This window comes from Scomber japonicus, chromosome 22 (assembly GCF_027409825.1).
Source record: "Scomber japonicus isolate fScoJap1 chromosome 22, fScoJap1.pri, whole genome shotgun sequence".
NCBI lineage: Eukaryota > Metazoa > Chordata > Actinopteri > Scombriformes > Scombridae > Scomber > Scomber japonicus.
This window is the reverse complement of record NC_070599.1, coordinates 6,662,023-6,684,059: the sequence shown is the minus strand read 5'-3', so window position 1 is coordinate 6,684,059 and position 22,037 is coordinate 6,662,023. Positions and strand designations below refer to the sequence as shown.

The 22,037-nt window shown below is 39.6% G+C and overlaps 1 protein-coding gene across 15 annotated transcripts in view; it reads left to right on the top strand.

Moving 5' to 3' along the window:
- Positions 1 to 22,037, top strand: part of nrxn2b (neurexin 2b) — a 592,634-nt gene that overhangs the window by 241,164 nt on the left and 329,433 nt on the right. For 9 of the 15 annotated variants that reach the window (XM_053343291.1, XM_053343290.1, XM_053343292.1 and 6 more), the window contains 2 exons: positions 1,573 to 1,776; positions 5,155 to 5,181. In XM_053343291.1, coding sequence (XP_053199266.1) covers positions 1,573 to 1,776; positions 5,155 to 5,181 — 231 coding nt within the window. The remainder of the gene's footprint in view (positions 1 to 1,572; positions 1,777 to 5,154; positions 5,182 to 22,037) is intronic. The other 6 variants (XM_053343297.1, XM_053343296.1, XM_053343295.1 and 3 more) reach the window with 1 other exon arrangement.

Sequence of the window (22,037 nt, the reverse complement as noted above, 5' to 3'; positions counted from 1 at the left end):
GGAAATAGCACCACGTACGTCTGATTCATCCCAATTAGCTGCAGGCGCCTCGCTTCATGGTTTGTCTTTGCGCATCCGTGGGGGTGAGTGAGCCATGACAGTATGGGATTTTGAAGGAGAAGGAGGGTAATGAGGGAAGGCGAGATTGGATTCAAATCAGGACAGTGGAGGTAGAGGATGGAATGTCTTTATTTTTGAAGGGTGATATTTTAACAGTTTTGTCTTTGGGTGTTCAGATGACAAGTGTCATTTTGGTGATGCTCTTCTGCCATCTAGTGGAGTTTTATGTTACTGCAGAGTTGTGTTACAGGGCAGTATTGCAATAATCACTCACATATTTCTCTGTGTCAGTAGATGAGTGAGTAGATTAACAGAGTGTAAGGACAATCAATGATATTGGCTAGAGGAAAAAAACCCCAGAGGATATTACATTATCCCTCCAAGCCACATAAAATTAAAATCATTGATGATGTTTTCAGCAGGCGTTAGAGCAATAGTGAATATTCTTTGTGCGTTGTGGATTGTTGTGATTGAATATCAGAATAATGCTGCATTGAGATTGAATCTTTATGTAAGTGGGGGTCAAAGAGGCTAGTGCCTGTTGGCGCACCCATCACAGGGGTTTTCTGCATCTTTCAGCATCATATTTTTTTGTGTCTGCCTTCCAAAACCTAAACGTTTGAAGTACCATGTGACAGTGACTCTTGTTAGCCTGTGGTGACACATATCGACCCTCACTGCAAAATAACAGCAGTCCTCTGGGAACTGTCACTCTACACAGCAGTGAATTTGTGGCGTGGCTGATTCTAGAGAGTGTAACCACGTTTATAATAAGAGTAACTCAGAAACCCGCTGCACTTTTGTTTTTGTCATTTGTCTAAGCCTGAGGAGAGCCTGACATTGGACTCATTATGGATATTTCTTGTGTTTTTCGGTCCTATGTAATAATGAATGTTTTTTGGTTATTTTTGGCTTTGGGTGGTCGATTTGTTGTTGGATGCACAAATAATATGGACATAGAGGGCCATGAGCAAATTGTGTTCACTGTCAAACATGAACAAGTTTAGAAAGTTTTATATTTATTGACAAAAAGAAATGGTAGCTGAAATAAGGGTGTCTGGCATCATTTGCTACTAAACTTTCAAACCCATTGATTGATATTGTCCTTTGATCAGCGTGATACATTTTCAGAATTCAGACAAACGTGACTTTGATCATTGTTTTTTACCGAACGTTCCCTTGATCCCATTCTGTAGATATAGCACCCAGATTCATAGATTTTCACAAGTGAATTTGATGTCATTTCTGCAGCAGTTTTGAAATTATAGTAGGGAAGTAAATCCACCAGAAATCTAAAGATTCAAAAAACAATAGTATATGACAGATGACCTTTTTAGATAGCAACTTGATTTGAAATTTGACTTCACTTAAATATGTGAATCTGTTTTATTCTCATTTAGCCAGACATTGAATTTGATTTTCCTTTGCTGTCAAAAGCAGTCTGTACGCCTCAGTCCTGCATTAAATGTGACTCACTTTGTCACTTGTGTCCTGTCCTTCACCCCTATCCAGAGGCAACGGTGCTGAGTTATGACGGCAGCATGTACTTGAAAATCATCATGCCGGTCACCATGCACACGGAGGCGGAGGACGTGGCCCTGCGTTTCATGTCTCAGCGAGCTTACGGCCTGCTCATGGCCACCACCTCCAAGGAGTCGGCAGACACCCTGCGACTGGAGCTGGACGGAGGTCGCGTCAAACTCACCGTGAACCTCGGTAGGCCACCGTGATTCACAGTGGATGCTGACCTTTCCCTTACCATCCCGTCTCCTCATCCTCACTCTGTATTTTAGCATTGTATACCGCTGAACTTAGAATGATACTTTGACATTTTGAGTTTTACACCATTACTTTTTTTTCCACTGTTTGAAAACTTTGGGTGGGGAAGTTTCATGATTTGTCCCTCAGTTACATCAGGTTTGTTTCATGTGATAGAACATGCTTTATGCAGTATAGTAAGCTAACAAGCTAGCCTGGATACTGTTTGGATACCAACAGTGCTCAAAGGCTATTTAATTTAGAAAACTGAGTTACAAATACATGAACTCCTCCTCCATTTACTGATAAAGTCCTTGCGGCAGTAAAATAACACTAAAATTCAAAATGTAAAGGTATCATTTCTACATCTGTGGGGAGCCACCCTGCAGTCATTCTGTCTCATAGCCTTTGACCCCTTGACCCACCCTATCCTCTCTGCATACATCCCCTTCTTTTTGTTCCCTGTGAAGCCCCATAGCACCTCCTCCCGTTAAAAAGCTCCATCTCTAAAGGAATCACTGGCCCAACCCTGAGCCTTAACCCGTGAACCTGTCTCTAAAAGCTTCAAGGTGGTCTTGCTCCTGTCTCGCTCTTTCTCATGGCCCAGCTCTTCTCCCCTTTAGTGGAGTTTGCTGAGGGGATTTCCGACTCCACTTCTGCCTAGCAGCAGCGCTTAGGGAGATCTAGATCATGAGTAGTTACAGATGTGTTCAAAGACAGGGGGTGTAAGAGGTCTGAGGGGCAATCTTTGTGGGGAGGTCAGTTAAATTCTATGAAGAGAAGAGTTTGTAAGATCAGTGGTGTTCTTGGAAGAGGCAAATGCACTCCCACTAATAACTGGCTGCAGGAATTCAGACCTTTTGACTTATTAAAATTTCATTGCAATGAATATTAGTGCTCTGGGCAGATGTGTATGACCTTCCAGCTCCAGATACTTTCAGTCTGTGCTAATCCTTTGAAGGAACAGACTCTCCGCACTGAGCCAGGGGAAGAGCAGGTCAGAGGTGCACCCTTGAATACAGGAGTTTAAAGCCAACATAGAGACAGGAAGGGGGGCTGTGGGATAAACGAAGGTGGCCATTCCTCTCTCTTTTGCTCTTTCTCTCTCTATATCCCTATTTCTCTTTCTTTTCTCTGTCGCTCATGAACTCACCCACCTGGCCAAGACTCAGACGATGGAACTTTTCATCCCTTCAATGGCCTGTATGTCTGCGGCCCTCGGATCGAACAGTCAGAGAGACCGGCTCACAGCTGTAGTGGTTCCAAGTTGCACACACACTCAGGGTACACAGGGCCACAGTGTGACTTGAGAGTTATCCATAACAGTAAAGTCCACAGATGATACCAGTACTGGAGTGGATACCAATACCATCTCTAGTTTTTTTTTAATAGAGCTTATATTACACCTCCAAAAAGGAGTTTCAAAAGCTCTTTTGCAGGAAAATTAATTAACGACTAAAGTGAAACCCATACCACAATCAGCAGGGAATCCTCAATATCTGTTAAGACTTTCTCTCCAAGCTTTAATCCTTGTTACGATAATTAAATCCCTGCTAATTAATCACTAGGGAAGGCAATAATTGGACAGAATTAGCCCTAATGATATTTATTAGTGATACATGACGATCCCAACCTGTGTAATGTAGAATGTGTCAGTTGAAGCTAAGTCTCCCACTCAGACAGTGTCAACAAGCACATTCATTTGTACACTGTCCCCATGCAAGTACTTTTACACCGCAAGACGTTCCATGTGATGATCACTAGAAGATCTTATCACATCCGTTAGTGACTTCTGTTTCACGAATCACACACTTGAGAAAACACCAGTGCTTCACCACCACATGTGGCCCATAAGTACATTTAACATAGCAGTATTTGTATTACCTACACCTCCCTACACAGTGATGCCGGTCCCTGGCTGTTTGTGTCCACTATTCTGTAGCGGTTGACAGCTCGAGACCACAACCCAACCACACTGCCACATGCACACACAGTTGACAGCCACTGAAGGGCAGTATAGCAACAAATTCATTTCAGTCTATCAGATTCTATACTGATTAATAATTTGATAATTTAACATACTCTTTTTGAGAAGTCTATGTTTTCTTATTCCTGTCCAGATGGGGCAAAAGTCAGAGAAAGCAACTGACCAGGCTCTAGTTTTTCTTCCAGGTCATTCAACAAGGGTGGATGTTTACTGACAATCCAGTCTTTCAGTTGAAGGAAAAAGCTTTTTTAACCAACACTCCACAATTCTGTCCAACCTCCATATGACAGCACAGTTTGTAAGACGATAACACCGTTGCTGTGTTTTTGTTGCACCACTTGTAGCAAATAGCACACAGCAGGGCCTTAAATTCTTATGGTTTGTGTGCACCAGGCATGAGGTGGCTGGGATGTGCAGATCACCCTTTCTTGTCATTTACACTGTTGGGTTTCTCATTCCTAAAGTGCTGCAGAAGGCAAGTACATCTGAAATTGCCAGGAAAGGGGGCTGAAGTTAAAGGTGCAGGATATTGCATCTGCATCTAGTGACAACACAGCAGATGCAGGAAAAAAGGAACATTTGTACACAGTGTGAGCATAATGGTTTCACAGTCTTTATTTCAAATCCTTGTCAAGGAAGCAACCACCTGAAGTTTTTTAGGCCATCTAATTCTAATCTAATTCTGGCTGAAACAGTTTGTGCAGTTGAAATTATTAGGCTCTGTCTGACATTGTAAAATACTTTAATCATATATTTATGATGTTTGAACTGTTGCATTCATTATGTAGTCTTATTATGATTTACGAAGGAAAAAAACAACAATATTTTTACATTAAATATTGAAAACAATGAAAAGTGTATGAAGGTTTTACCAGATGGTGTATGTTAAATCTTTGATACTCACTATTTCAAAACTGCATTCCACCCAGATAGATCCTTGTAATTCCAATTACACTATAAACATTGTTATTTTATTATTAATTTATATTCTTTTTGTTTTTTTATTACTATAAATATGAAAGTATCATGTCTACATTGACATTGCATAATGCTTTCCAATTGTATGGACCCCTTGGTGCAATTCTTGCCTTCTGCTGAGCTTTGGGAGTTATGGGAGGGTGGAAGGAGGGATGGATGGATGATGGGATTGATGGAGGAAAAGGGTGATGCTGACTCAGAGCCTGTCCCCGGATGGTGGCCCCAGAGCAATGCTTGGTTGTCTGCAGAATGTACCTTGAAGGATGTAAAATGTCTTTTTTCTCTTTTATCTTCTCTCTTCTTTCTTTCTGTTTCTTTCTTTCTCCTTTTCTTTTTATTTGATCTCACCATCTCGCTCTCTCTCCCGCCAGATTGTATCAGGATAGACTGTAGTCTCAGTAAGTGGTTCTATCCATTTTTCTGCCTAAAATGTATCTGTCTATCTTATCTGAATTCTGTGCAGTGGCCCTTTTCTGCTATCTCCTGCCCTCATGAAGAGTGACATCTCTCTCATTAGCCACATCTCTCATCTCCCATATTTTTTTTTGCCTTTGAATAAGCATCAGTTGAATTTCTTCCTTTTTTTCTATTACACACTTTTTCTCTCATTGCTATTTTTCATTTATGTCTTTCTTACTGCCTCATTTGTATGTCTCTCCCCACCTCTTTTGCCAGTACATGATCTAAGTTGTATTTCACTTCTTTCTGCAAGTTCTGTCACTTTAATTTCCCCTTTTCTGTCACAGATTTAATTAATGTTTCACCCGCATAATTATCTGGATTTTTCATCCCTCGATCCTCCTCACTTGCCTACCACACTCTGCTATGAAATTATTTAATTGCTTCTCCCCTGCTTATTAGCCATTTTATTCATTTTCCTGTCAACCTTTTCCAAAAATGCATTCAGAAAAGGGCAACTTGACACTCCCCTGTTGGATGTTCCTATTTTCTATTATGCGGCGCTGAGTCCCGGCTCCACTCGGCTGCACACACAGGTGTTGCTTGTTTTCTATGTGGGACAAACTGTAGTTTTTGCCCCCAGAAAGCTAATTGCTTATCCACTGAGAGACAGCACCACCTGGTGTGTGCTTGTTTTCAGAACAAGCTAATGTTTTTCTGCCCCATGCTGACAGAATGATAGCAAACTGTTATTTCTATCATGGGCACTGACAAATGAACAACTAGCCTACAGGTAAGTGCTGCCAGCCACGGTGACAAAAATGGAGAAAACCTGATGTTTGCCATAATGTTTGTGTCTTTGTGTATGTTCTTCATTGTGTATGATGTATTTTTGATGGTTCAAAAGGTGGGGGCTTGACTTTGATCATCCTCTAACAGTAGCATCGCAAAGGGCTGTCTCATTTGCTTTTCTACCTTGAAAAAAAAATAGGGACATGGGCCAAGTATATTGTAGCTTATTACAGTCAGAAAGATCAGGTTTGGGTAACAATTAGGGTTTGTATTTGACATTAAGTACAACAATTAGGAAACTGTGTACTGGAGATGGTTGAATAAATATTTGTAGTCAGTTGAAGCCACTTCTGTAAAATCATAGTAACATTAATGTACAGTATGTGCACGTCAGGTGTTGATGACCTCTACTTTACTGTATTTCAAATGCTCTTGAACACTATTTATGTCAGACTTCATGAAGTGCAATCCAAAAAACTTCAAAAGCCTCTGCCAGGCATGGAAGTGGCCTCAGTATGATGAATTACACCACTTGTTATGTGTGGAGCCACCGGCATGACGCACATTCAAATAATGCTTAGAAGATGGTCATACCCCCTTTTGACCACTAGATGTCACACAATCACCGGAAATAGTGTGCGCTCTCCCTGCAGTAGGGAGGAGTTTGTGACAGAAGCTGTTTTTTCTTTCTTGTTTTTTGCCACTACGGAGCTCTAAACCATTTCTGTCTGGCCAGTTACAAATGACTTGGTCTCTGCTTTATTACAAATCTTGTTTGGTAGTTGAAGAATGGTATGTTTTCAAGAGAGAAATGTTGTGCAGTTAGATTTTTTAACAGATTCTACCAGGCTTTCCTCATAGGACTACCACTATGTTTGGTCTTGGTCTTATTTGGCTGTAGTGTTTAAATATCCATGTGGTTATTTACTGGTGCTGCCAAAGCAATAATCTGTCACAGTACTGAAACATTGTGTTTTATTGGTTTTGTAGGGAATATTTTATTTAACCTTTTATATTTTTAGTTGACTGAGTGAGCACTCTTGTACAGCAGTACAAGGTCCACTGGCCGCTCACACACAACACTGCATGGACATCCCAAAATATGACTGTGTGAGTGTGTAAAAGGGGGGAAGAGATTATATGTATGAGAGAGGCAGAGGGAGACTAGAAGAAAGAGCAAACCAGGGCAGAAGTACAGACAACAATTTATTCAATGCCATGACATTTCCCGGTCGATTCCTCCTCCAGAGCCCTACAGTAACTAAAGCCTTGAATTCCAGTAAGAATCAGTGTGCCAAAGTCTCTCTGCTGGCTGGTCCATCTAGATAGTTTTTCTTGCTCACATTTATCTCAGCTTTAATGGCAATATGTAGCAAACAGAACATAACCTTAGCAGGGTATGCAGCACTATTAATGTGCCACTAAATACAGTGATAGCATTTAATGGATATGGACACATAGACTGAAAAGACTAGTGACCACTGGAATAAAATATTAAATACTATATATCCCTGATTTCTATAATGGAGGAGGAACACAAATGTAATGTCTTAAGCTACTATCTTTCAACAAAAGTGGTTTTCATGTATGCAAGGTGACTGGTATAAAGATTAATAATACAATATGCTTCTGGTGTAAAAGGGCATATTCAGGTACTTCAATATATCTGCAACAGAATAGCTAGATTTTCCATCTGTTTTCTGTTTTTTCATTTCAATGATGAATTACTACATTAGTGAAAAGAAACTCACACATTGATAAGTGTTTAAATACAACATGTAACAATGCATGCATTTCAACAAAAGGAAAAGGGTTTGTGTAGGTCTGTAGATACAGTATGTGTGGGTTTATGTTACCTTGATTCTCATCTCATCTCATGTTGCTTCATTTTTGGACAAACAGATATCTTGCCCACGCTTAGTTCCACATCACAACATTGTATCATAACTTGCAAATGAAAACCAATGACATTGGGGATAATTAGTAGAAGAGAAATATGTTAAATTCGGTTGCATTTTGGGATACAAATAGAGGCTAAGCCATTGCTGATGACTGATTAGCGTACAGATTGCACATAAATAGCATTGACATACAGAGCTGTTTCTCCTTTACTGTGTCTCAGTTGTGATATTACTACTACTACTGCTGCTATAAGTACAGTATTTCAACTGTTGACCCTTTGCACCTTTTTATTTGTAGACTTTGGAGTGCTTTGTGAGGCTTAAGAAGTGAAGGTTTAGCCCTGTGTTTTTATTGCAGAACATTGTGACCCTGTTTCCTACCTTAATGCGACCGGATATGATATGGAACAGGGCTGTAGCCCTTAGCTCCAGTCAGGTCAGAGTGTCAGGCTGATGAAATCTGTTTGGAAGGTGGCCTTTCAGCAGCCAGCAGCACCTTCTTAGCACAAGATGAGATGAGATTTGGCGTGACATATGGCCAGCATGTGGGGCGCAAGCACTCCGTCTGCTAATATCATGCCCTTTGGCCTATACACCTGTAAGTCCTCACTCTAGAACACACACAGACACACTATTTGTAAAGAAGAGACTGAAATGAATTAGTTTAGCATTCAATAGTCTCTAAAAGGAAATCTTAAAATGTAGGTTTTGACTTTAAAAAATCACAATGTATCAATTAATTGGCATAGGTGTCACCCGAGCTAAGTGAAGACATGTTCTGTGAAAGTGGTCAGGTGTATACTCTCATTTTTTTGGTATCTGACAGTAACAGATGCAACTAGACAATGTAGAGCCAGGCAGTTGGCAGTGTAGCTCCTCTGTGTTGATCAATGGCGAACATTTTACTGAAGATTGATAGTTACTGTATTTGGCTTGGTCACAATGCCATTATTTTGCTCTGTGTAAAGGCAAGCTCCAGTACTCCAGTTTTTAGGCTTCCTTTTAACTGATTTTTGTTTATCTTCACATGGTAACTAGCTGCTTTTGGTTAATCAAAAGGCATAAATTAACTATAAGTCTGTGGCAGGATAGGAACTTTGAAGTCTCCCATGTGAAATTATGATCCTCTACATGCCCATCCACCACCCTCACCTCTACACCCTTACTTTATGCCTCTGATTTAAATAGTGAGGTGCCAAATTGTCTACTATAAACCTAATTGCTAGGGATACTGTGCTGCAGGGCAAATAATTTAATAGCCATGCTGTGGAGACATGGTACTAGGATTTAAAGATATTTAAAGATTAGGAAGGTAGAAAACTGAAAGTAAAGTTAAAGACCCTCAAAGTCTGTTCTCTTATTCAGCTTTTTGTGACAAGCAATGTGGTCTGAAAATCCACAGAGAGATTTGTATTTCTGTTTTTGTCTTAACGAACCAAACCCATGCAGTCCTGACAAAGCAGATTAGATGAGTTTTGGAGAGTTAAGTTCTTAATGAATATTAACTTAAGATCTTTTGATTCTGAAGTTATTATTAGGTAAACAAGATATACTTAATATTTTAAAGTTTTCAGGGGCTTAAAGATGGAAATGAATGTATCCTCAGACCTTTACAGCTGTCACCAAGATTTACAACATTTATAATCTCTCAAATATCTTAATTATAAACGGGCAAACAGTTATTTACTTGATTAGGATGCGCTCACCACTTCCTCGTGTGGTGAGATAACCTTGAATCCTGTCAATTACGATCAAGCAAATATTTACATGAGAAATATATGGTGTGTCAAACACAGGGCAACCCCAATGTTTTTATCATAGTATGTGCGGAATGCTCATTCTCTATTCATATCATGCATGCAATATGAATATGTTTGGTACTCTATCAAAGGAGGGATGACTTCTTTTTGGTTTATGATCTTCACAAAGTAAACATGCTCTGTTTAATAGCAATTTATACCATATATACCCTTGTGGTGATGTATCTGTGCTTTAGTGTTTTAGAAAAGTACCCTTTTAACTTTATTTTTCCAATTTATTCAATGTTAGCATATATATTGAGTATTCAGAAAAATCAATTTTAGAGAGAGAGGGGGAGCCAGAGAAATGGGACAGGCCAGAAAACTTATGAGTTAAGTGATTATTGGAATATGACAAAATGTTACAGTTGGTCACTGAGCTGAAATCTATACTTATACTCACACCACACTTAATATTTTATGTAGCGTAATGTGAGCAAAATTGGATCTAAACTACTATAAATGTTAATGATTGGTGAGTTATACTGTGAGCGTTACCTCATTAATTTGATATTCAATTGCTTATATGTATTTCTTTTAATCAAACTGAATTTTAAATCAAACCAACTGACTTTGGTAAGCATGGAATTCCCAGAGCAATTCCCCAACACTGGAGGGAAAACATTAATAGGAAATTCTACTGTGTATATATAAGGGATACTTGAAATTCTGAAAGTGTGTCAGCTACCATCTGTGAACAAGCACAGCTGGGTGTGGTCAGAAGTGTGCTTTGTTATACCTGCAACTAATGCAGAAATGTGTTTGATCAGTGGTATGGTTAGCATAGCCTCATGTGAGTAAAATACAAAACCAGTGGCATAAAATTCATTTCAATATGGAAAACCAAGATTAAAATCAATCCATTTTAAAGCATGCACAAAATCCTATTGATTTTCATTCAGTAGTTATTAAATACATCAGTATATTTTTCCAGAGACCGACTCCTATAATTGAGTAATTTTACAGATAAGTGAATTAAGGTCCACAATTTTAACTTTGTATTTAACAATAACATAGCACAAAGCTGTTTAATATTAGTACATTGCTATCCAATGCTGTCAGAGAAATGTGCACACCCACAAACGCAGATGCACATGTACGCACATATGTATACATGCGGTCACATATTGTGGGCAGAGGAATGAATCTAAGTGAGATATTGCCCACACACACACACAGAAACACAGTAAAATCTCTGTCACAGAAGGTGTCACCCTCCTCAGCCATAACTGCTTCTACACAGGGTGCCAGGTGTCACACTCCTCCCCCATGTGTTCTGCACAGTCACGACTACTGAAATATGTGGCACAGTTCATGTATCCAGTTTCACTGCAGATACACTACATGTGTTCAGAGACGTCAGGTTTCATGGCCATTTTATATTTGAATGGATGGTTTGCTCAATCTAATTTGTATTGCATTGGTTTCTTATCTGCCACCCCAGCTCTTTTGCATTTGTTCCCAAGCAGATGGCTCTCTTCTCAGTGAATCACAAATATTCAATTTGAATGAGTTTCCAATCGCTCACTTAAATCATGAGTCATCACGTCCTATATCAGCTGAATAGATGTCAAAAATGGATATGCAGGAGGCACTGGAAGGTGCCCCCAGTATGTATAACACCCTATAGTCATGAAGTTCCAACGTGTATCAGAGTTAGACTCTTTAACATTTATTTTGGAGATGCTTGGATTTGGATTTGATTTTCAAAGGCAATTTAATGCTCCAATGGAGGACAGACATTTTTTATTTAATGTTCATTTTATCCTTCACAACTCGAGGCAAAATGTAATGCAATGAGCCAATAAGAGGAGTGCTATTAACATAATGCCTATATTTTTTCACCCTGAGATGGATATGTCATATGATATAAATAGATTTATGTTAGAAGCAATCATCTAGCTTAGCAACGGAAAACAGAAATGAATTGAACATCTCCCGATAGTTAACAAGTTTAACTATAATTAATAGTTGTCTCTGTGTTACTAGTGCACTGCTAAATGTATGTTGGCTGTATCTAACATTCCTGGCAGTTGCTTAGATATATTCTGCTGTCACACACAAATCATCTTTAAAAGACATAAAAAAACAGACACATACAGTAAATATAGCCTCCATGGATGCAACTTCATTTAATTTACACACATTTTATCATATTTTGCTCTCTGCATGTTTTAATAGAAATGAACCAAATGCTTCTTAAAATGTTAAACAGAAATGACCTAATAAAGAAGTGCTTTGAAGCCTATATGAACTTCAAAGGAATATGTAATCAGAGCGTTTTCCTAACTACAGCTGGAATGGGATGTGCAGGGGTGAGCCTGTTTGTGTGCAAACATTAATGTGTGATGCATTGCATATGTATATGTCTGCGTGTTCAGCCACATGTCACCAAATATTTTCATTATGATGCACTGTGACCTCAAGCTCTATCACTATGTGTAGAACTAATGTGATTCTGAGGTCACAGTTGATTTGGGAGATAGCAAAATTCTGGTACCAGTCGTTGCCATATGTATTATTAAACTGAAAAAAAACTACTGAGTACAAGCTTGGTTTGGAAAGATTTCATAGGCAAAAAAACAGATACCAAATAAGAAAGCAGATGTAGATTACATTAATGTTTTCATAACTGTTAAAAGCAACTCAGAACAGAGACAATCCACCAAAACATTCCCCCCTTTTGCACATAATTGCACAAATGAGCCAAAGAGCTGTTACTGCCAAAGTACTCACAAATGAAAGGGCAATACTCTAGCTAAAGGACATGCTGGGAAGGTGATGGACCATGGTTGTATAAAAACCACTGACTTTACAGAGCTTAGTCTTGTATCATTTATTTAGCTATTTTTAAAGCACTGCTCCATTCCCATTCAGTGTTCAACAGCCTAGAAATTTGGGCGACTGTCTCGCTGTCAAAGACTCTTTCTTCATTTCTGAACCTGAAGGAGGGATACATTTAAGCAGGGGGGGAGAGATGGTGAAGAAACCTAAATTGACAAAGCAGGGCAGGGGGGAGGGTGGCTAGTAGGGATTTACTCTGACAACCACAGGCAGATGAACTAGTAGAAAGAGAATGAGGGAGAGGAAAATCAAGGAATCAGGGACAGTATAAGTGAAAGTAACAGAGTGAATAAAGATCTAACAAGGATGACACAGTGCTTTGCAGTTTCTCTTTTACTTTTTACTCCTGCCCTCTGTCTTTTCTCTCTCTGAACTTAGGACACCTGAGCCAATCAGATCATTAGACCTAATAGGGCGAGGAGATTACCTTCCTGCCTTTTTCGTCTAATAAGAATTGTCCACATCAATGTCCCACTGTCTACCTGTACTTTGGCCACAGCTTTAAATATTTTACCTGGAAAAGGTAAAGAACGGTTCCTTCTCATTTTTCTAACCCACCTGGTCAAGTACAAGGGGCCAACATGTTTAAGCAGATCACACCTGCCTTCCTGGTCCACTGAGCAGCTTGTGGTGCATGTTGGATAGGATGCTGGCAGGCTTGTCTGGCTCGATGCCTTTGATACCTCAACAGTCTTTAGTTCGCAGCCTCTCTTTTTAGGGACACAACTCAGGCAGCCAAGTGGTTTGAAGCCACATTTACAAGTGATAATTTGTGATTTCCACATATGCAATCAGGCTTTTAACTGCTAGTCAATTTTCAGTCTTGCAGCAAACCCTCTCAATCTGGTTTCCTTCATAGTTTTGTGAATGTCTTTCAGCATATTGAGCTGTGAAGGTTTGTCTGCATCTGTTGAGTTTTGAAGGCATTATGACGTTGAATACAACAAAAAGAAGCAGAACTCAGTAACTTGTAGAGTAATACATTTAACCAGATCAAAAGAAATAAAATGTAGGATAGTAGTTTTGAAAGACCTATCTAAGAATCCATTAGACACCCTCTAATAGCATTTCATGAACACTTCATTAACTCATACACATGTCTAGGGTCTTGTGGCTGATGAGATCAATATAAAACCAATAAGACCAGGGTCTTCTGCTTAGACTTGGTTCTACTGAGAATCATTTCCACACTAACCCTCTGTTTGTGGAACAAAAAGGCAAATGAGATCCAAGAATTTATTGTGGATCTTAGGGAGTGCTTCAGTGCTACTGATTCGAAGCGTCCCATTAATACTTCAATAGTTGTTTGTAACTTTTGGAGTATTACAAGACAAACAAGACATAAATTAAGCACTTTAAATGGAAAGTAGCACAAACTTTCTTTGTCTTTATTATAGTGAATGGACATTTAAGCCCAGAAATCAATGAGGGGTGGGTGCAAGGGGAGTTTGCAATCACTATTTAAACAAATAAACTTTTTGTATTCTGCTAAAGTGGAGGAGTGCAATAGGAACAGATTGCCCATGTCCACCTGGGATTCAAACTCTCTCTCTCTATCTACTCTCTATCTATTTTTACAGAGTTACGTCAACACAGTAGTTAAAATTGTTCAGATATCAATGAGCCTTTCTCAATACAGAGTATGCCAAGTTCAGACTTGGCAAGTTTGACTCGAGAGTACAAACTTCCGAGGACGGGAAGATGCAGTACAATCATTCTGCAATTGGAACAGCAGTATACTTGCTGACAGCACAGGCTCAGCTTCAACACAACTACCTGACTGTACTCTGACAAAATAATCTCAACTCAAAACTCGTCTGACACTTTTTCTTCACAAAAAAAATAACCTCACACTTGACAGTGAGATTGTACTGCAGTGAAGTATGTTATTCAGTCTATGAGAAAAAAAATCAAACAGTTATGCAGCTTAATGAAATAAAATATTTAATATATGATGTGTTCATTTTAATACATTTATATGTATCTCAATGTGGTGTTGTTGTTGTTCTATCTAGTAATGTGGCAGCTACAATTGTTAGATTCAATCTGAGAGACTATTGTTTATCTTCCATTGGGATTATCATATATCAAGAACTATGGAGTAATTAAAGCCAGGAGTACATCACTAAAAAGCTGTACCGATCACTTCATTGGACCATATTTTCCCCAGGATGATGATGAATGTTGCCCAGCTGGCCATTTCAGGACTTGTGTTACTAGCAGCTGAGATGACCGGCTGGTCTACCTGGCCAGCAGCTCCTCACATCTCTTAGAGTAAAAAAGTTACTTGGATAAACTGCCCACATATTGGGAACCTAAAATATATTCTCGCCTGAAAATATTAAAACCCAATAGTGTCGTACTAACCGTCCTGTAGTGAAAATTACAGCAAATAAACAACTTTTTAGCCTGGCTCAAAATCTCTACCATGGCTGATGGTTGGTGCAAAATACAATTATAGACAAGGACACATATTGAGAAAGGCTCAATGAGTGCATAGAGGTTTGTGTTGATCAGGGATATGGCTGCCTCACCGGCATAGCCTCAGTCCATGATCAGTCTGCCTCCTTCCAGTGCTGTGTGGCACCGATGACAGGTTAGATTGGGATTCATTACAAAGACTCTAATGAGAGAACCAGCAGCAGCCGGGAGCTGTCGAGATGCATACCTCTTTGCAGGACTGATGGCTATCCCATGGGAACATACCTTCCTGCCACAGCATGCTGGGAAATGCGGTTCAAATCATAAATCAGCATCCCCCCCGGGACCTTTTTCTAGGGAGGGAGGGAGAGAGATATGAGGATGCGCAGGGGGAAAAAAAACAACAGACGAAGTAAACTGATAAGAAACAGGCAATAGAGGAGGAGTGTGAAAAAGGAAAGTGAGGAGCAATGGCTGTACAAAAGGGAAGAAAGGAGTCACCTGTGTTTGAAGCTCCGAAGGGAGCTCTAAAAATTCTTGGGAGGACGAGTGAAATGAATGATTCATTTCCTGCTTCTCAAAATCAATGTGCTGTTCTCTCAATATCTTCCTGACTTAAATGTGCCTTCCTGCGGTGGCCATCTGCAATTCTAGGAGATATCAACAGCGGTTATCTTGTCATGGATGCTAAAGCACCAGCATCACCCCTCCCGCACAGGGGCGAGAACAGTGTGAGAGAGAAAGTGTGTGGCCCCTGATGGCAGGCAGTGAATACAAATGTCTGAGTGAGAGCAAGCATCACACACACATTTTGCTTCAGAGAAAGGAAAGTAGAGACACTTGTGCACGCTCACACACACAGGCACAGGCTGCCTTATCTCTGTAATTGGCACGGGGGGTCAGAGCGGCAGGCGTAGATAATCATGGCTGGGGGTCATAATCTGTTTGCCGCTCCCCTCCCTTCTTCCTCTTTTTCCTCTTCTCACTTCGACCCCTCCCTTGCCATCGTAACCACACACACCCAGATGCACTTGGCCACCTCCTGCCTTTTTTTTGTCCCTGTTTATGATGCCGCACCATGCAGGAGATGTTTTGGAAGTGGCCACAGGGGGGCTGTTTTGCCATTGTGTCAGCATGCGATTGTGTCCTCAACTGACTGCCAGACCCCCCACTTACCTCTCCCCAGTCCCTCCCATTCACCCACACAAACACATCCCTCCACCCTCCTCCCACAGTGTTCTCAGAGGTACAACACATACTGTCAAACAACAAGAGCTACATTGCAGGGGGTAAAACTTGGTAGATTTACAAGGAGAGAAATATAAGTTTGGCTGAAAATGGTGAGTAGGGGGCTAATAGAAACATAGGAGAGATAGTATGGGCCAGCGAAAAAATGAGGAGACAGAAAATGAAAGAGAGAGACAGATGGAGGAGGGTCTTGATGTAGATGTCTCCTTGCGTTTTTATCAACGTTATCAGCTCATATCTTTCATTTCAATCACGCCATCTTTGCTGTTAGCAGAAAGCTGCCATTTAGATGGCACATGTGCACACACACACAGGCGAGGCTTTTCATTAGATCTGCAGCGATAGGCCTGCGCTCCTTTGAGATAGAAAATATGATATCTTAAGATAGGAGCCAAATGGAATTATCGTCAAAGGAGGTCTTATCCTGATAACTCTGAAGAGCAAAGTAAATCCTGTCTCTTGCCATAGAAACTACATTAACTTATGCAGCTTTATGTAACTATTGCTGCTATCTGCCTTTGCTTTTACAGAAAATAATAACAAGTCCATATGGGTCAGTTGCCTCCATTGAAGAACCCTCACCCTCTCATAAACCACATTCACAGCAGTACAAAATTCATTCCCACATCCATTCCCTCACATAGTATATGTATATAATAACCATTTGGTAAATGATGCTGCAATGCTGTCTGCAGAGTGACTGAGGCAAAAATAAGATTACAGGGATATAAAATAAAACTAACAAAAACAAACAACCCACCTCCTTCCAAATACACATATAATGTATACATTTCGCCTATGTGACTCAGCCATAGCACGCTTTCCAATTTAGCCATTGCTCGGCTCATTTTTAAACAAGACACTTCCGAATCTGAAAGTCAATGAAGGCAGTTAACACAGTTACTGGTTATGAATCATAAAATGGCACCCCTGGGTCTCTGAATAAGGCATCATTTGCATAGTCCTACCTCTGTAAATTCAATATTTGCCAAATATGCAAGAGTCAGCTTAGGTTTCTGAATAGTAGACTGACTGGTAGGAGAGGTCTTTTTTTTTCTTCTTTTTTGGGATGGAGAAAAACTGTTAGTAATTACTCCCATTGGAGAGAAAAAAAACACATGTAATTTTAGTGAAAACATTTTAAATCAATAAACCATTGCAAGGGCTTTTGATTATTTTGATTCCTTCTCCATCTGGGCATATTTACTACATCTTTAAATTAAGGATCATTTAATCCATGTGCATGGTTATTAAAGATATACATATTAATGTGGCGCCAGCTTGATTCAGTTAGTATATATCATGTATGCGTGTGTGCACATGTACTCTGTTTAATCACAGATGTTTCAAAGGGAATGTGGTTCTCTAATTAAGGAAATATCAGACTTCAGTAGATAATCACAACATGGCATACAGTATATCAAGAAGGCCCCTTAAGAAAGACAAAAACGCCACATTCAAGTTCTGTCAGGAATACTTAATTAGTTGACACCTTTTTCAACTTTGTAGAACAAGATCTATTTGGCTCGTTAACAAAAAGAAAGACTTTAATTAAATTTAAGCTTGGCATGTACTGTTGTACAGAGAAACTTCCAGTGTATATGGTGAAAAACAGAGGAAGGCAGGGTGTAACCAGGACTGAGTGAGGGTCACACCATGCAACAAGATGACATGTTTGTAGTAAAACTATTACATCTAACTATAAAGCAAGGAATCTCTGTCTGTCATTCATTCTGTCTGTCTGTCTGTCTGCATGTCTGTCTGCCTGTCTTTCTGTCTGTCTGTCTGTCTGTCTGTCTGTCTTTCTGTATGTATGTATTCATTGGAGTCAAGGAAGTGCATTGTTGAGTGTGAAGATGTTTGAATGAGTGGTTCTTGAGAAATATATGAAAATATACCTCAAACTATTTTTTCTTCCCTTAACATGTACATACAAGACTTAGTGCAGGATGCCTCAGACATGTTTTGCATGGGTACTGCAGCAACTAAAAAGCAAAGGAATCTCTCTATATATATATGAGTCCTTAGTATATCTGGAGAACTATTTGTCTGATTGACTGTATTGCTGGGGACTAAAGGACATGCATTGTCGAATTTGGTGCAATTTGGACATGCTACACATTCAGTATTAATCAGGGTTGGAACTACAGGGCAGCCAGGGGGAGCTTTTGTCTAGTAAAACATGGGCCCACCTGAACACAACTCAAATATTAACCTTATGTTGCCATGCATTTCTATTGATCTGTATCATCATCATTGATCATGTTTAAAATTAGGATAATATTAACCTATGATTCATGCATAAGGTTGATTCATCACTAATTCACTTTAATAAATATATTTCCATGCTTCACCATCTAAACATGGAAGTATGGCAGCGCAATATTATGAACTTAACTCACTTTAAATGAAAGATCCCCTGCAGCCCATGGTATAGTCTGTACCCTGATATTAATAAACTTTGAATAAACAAGTGAACTGTGAGCCACTCAACTCTGTGTCAGAGTGTAGCAGGGGCTGTTTGATATAAAAAACATCACATCACAGCAGGGTGGAGTTTCTGACGTGCTGAGCGAGATAGAGGCACACATCCTGCTCAATTTAACTAACTGAGAGAGAAGTATGAGCATATACAGCAGAAAAAAACAGAGGCAGAAGCAGTAAAACGAGCCAATAGGAACACAGACACGTTTGACTGGCAGTGGAATCAACCAACTCCCAGATGCACTCGTGTTGAAACACTCATATTACATATTGTGATATAATATTTTATCTAGTCTGTGTTTGTTTAGCTTAGACTGTTTTAGTGTATGTTAGCAGTGAGAGTCAAATGTTCATGTCATCGAGATGCTGATGGTACAGTGTACTTAAGTGGGACTGATGGGGAATAAATTGATCAATTTACCATATCTAATTTCTATTAGGCAGTGACACCTACATGTTTGATATTGTCCCAAAATACATTATCCATGCTCAAATTATTTCCATTATCAGTAGCACAAACAGTTTAACACAGAGCAGCTGAAGCAGCCTGAGAAGGTAGAGCTTATCAGCAATAATGAAGTGTGTTGGTTGTCCACATTGAACCCATATGAGCATCTGTAAACACAAATCTTCATCACAGCTTGTTTACATAAGAGATTATGATTTAAATATCAAATGTTATTATATTTTTTGTGTTATAAAGGCAGCAGGGGATTATACTGCACAGCATACTAGACATAACCACAGCTTTAGTAGCTTACACCACTCTCTATTATCTCGCCTGTATCCGTGCAGGATGTACAGGTAAAGAGGAGGTTTTTACAGAAACAAGCTAAAGAGGCTTTTGAATGGATCTTATAGCTTACTGGTTCAGTCTGTGTGTTAGAGGCAAGCACTGAACCAGCGAGAAACACTATTAGCAAGTATTGTAACATTTCAGGATACCATTTTCAAAAGCCTATATTTCCCTACTTTATCATATAGAACTGTGGTTAATATCCTGATACACAGTGAGACAATATCTATCATAGAGTAGGTACCTGACAGTGTCCTTAATATATTATTAAATCTGAATTTAGAACATCTATACAATATTGTTATTAATATGTGTTCCCTAGTTACTCATTGTTTTAATTTGGCATATGGCAGCTTAAATATAGCTTTTATCCAAAGCAATTTACAATGTTTTCTGCTGCTCAGTCACCCATTCACACACACACACACACACACACACACACACACACACACACACACAAACACACACACACCAATAGCAGTAAGCTACCATGCAGGCACAAATATTGGGAGCAATTTGCGGCTCAGTATCTTGCCCAAGGACACTTCAATATGTGGACAGGAGGGGTCGGGGATTGAATCACAGCTGCCTTCATTTCTCCTGTATTTTAGATTGTTATATAATATAGTGACATACTTTCTGTAGCTACTCAACAGTGAGTTCATGGTATTTTTTCTCAGAATGTATCAGTATAAAATTGTAATGACCTATACAGGAGGTGTATGGATTGTACAGTATGTTAGTTCATCCTCTTAGTTTTTGTTGCAGTTACATTTGACAACTCAGTCTGTGCCAGTCAGCTGTCACAGTTGATGATACACCAGAAGAACAACATTGGAGTAGCATCCGTTCTCACCAGAGCAAAAGCAAAGCACTGGGATATTATTGACTGAGTTGTGCCACTTTTCTGCTACCTGACTAGCCCCCATGGTGTGTGTGAATATTTCATACAGTGTTTGAAGTTCCACCACCTGTACTATAAACTGTAACACCACAGCGTGTCATTTTTTGCACTGCAGTTGATAGAATTCCCCAAAATGAGCCATGGAGCATAACATTACCTCACTTTCAAATGGAAATCAGACAATGATCATATGCAGCGGAGAGCCCACACTGAATTACTTAAAACTGAATGAATAAACATGTGACCTGTATACTTCTAATTAGTATTGGAAACATTTTCTGCTCTCTTACCTGTCACAATTCACTTTCGATTCGTCTTTGTTTGTTAAAGGCAGCGATAAATAGGGCTGTACAAGTACCTGTATTCATCCCAAACTATCACAGTACATAAGTCAAAGTTCAGTACAGTTGCAGTCTTTAGAAGAATGTGCTCCATGACCCAAACAATTACTGTCAGTGTAGTTATCATAATCAACTTTCTCCAATGTGAGTTTTGGCAGCGCACTGATTAGCTGGAGTTCATGGGTATAAGCCTGCCTGTGTAGGCAAAATAGTCTGGTTACTCTGGTTACACTGTAGTGTCGCTGCCGTCAGAATGACAAACACTATTATTAAAATATGCTCTGTTATCTCCATAGTAAAATGATACCGTGTCTTGCATAAACCCAGCTCAAATACAGCAGGTGCAATTCTCAGTTACATAAACTTTTAACAACACTTTAAATGTTTTCTAGATTTTATACTGTTATATAAAACATCATTATATTATTAATGCTGAAGCATCAATGTGCATGCAGCCTGTTACTGTTGTAGGTGCTGGAGGTGGAGCTCATTTGAATGACTTTATATGCAGTTAGACCATAAATCAGCTTAAAACAGCTGTCAGCAGGTTGTTTTCCTTTTCCTCTGCAGCACAACTAAACTCTACTAAACTTGTACCGAACTCTGACCCCCAAAACCACGGTACATACCAGATTGTGAATTTTGTGTACCATTACACCCCTAGTCATAAATCATTCTCCAGCCTGTGGTTTGTTTTGGAAATTGAACCTAGCATAAGAAAACAGAAGGTTGCTCCTACTTGGACAAAATTCTAGAAGTCTTGTTTGGTTTTAGGATTTGACAGTGGTACTGTTTTGCACACTGCTTCCACAATATCGCCTTAGCATTTCTAATAAGCGTGGTTAGCATAGAAGAGTGGTGGCAGGGGGGGCTCTGGTGTCGCGGAGTTGTGGCCTCGCTGTCCAGACACCACTCGACTGGAGTAATCAAGTGTGAAGGTTGTGAGGAGCAAACAGCCATTAACTTCCCAAACACAGGCCATCATCACCGTCTGCAGAGGACAGAGGGGAGGGCGTGTGTGTGTGTGAGTGTCCCTGTGTGAGTAAGAGCTAGTGCCAGGACTGCTGAGTGTAGTATAGGATTGTCTTTTTTATTGCTATCTGATGTGTGTGAGTGCAGTGTGTGTTTGCAGCTACAGTAAGACTGTCATCAGTTGCACAAAAAATGATTGTGTGTCCTTGTGCATGTGTGCAGTTGTGAGTGTGTGCAAGTTTGCAGCCATGATTACAGCCTAGTAAATAGTAATTGGCATGCATTTGCTGTACTTTCAGACTTGCACATATCTATTTATTCAGATTTGCAGGCAAACCAAGCCATGCATTCCA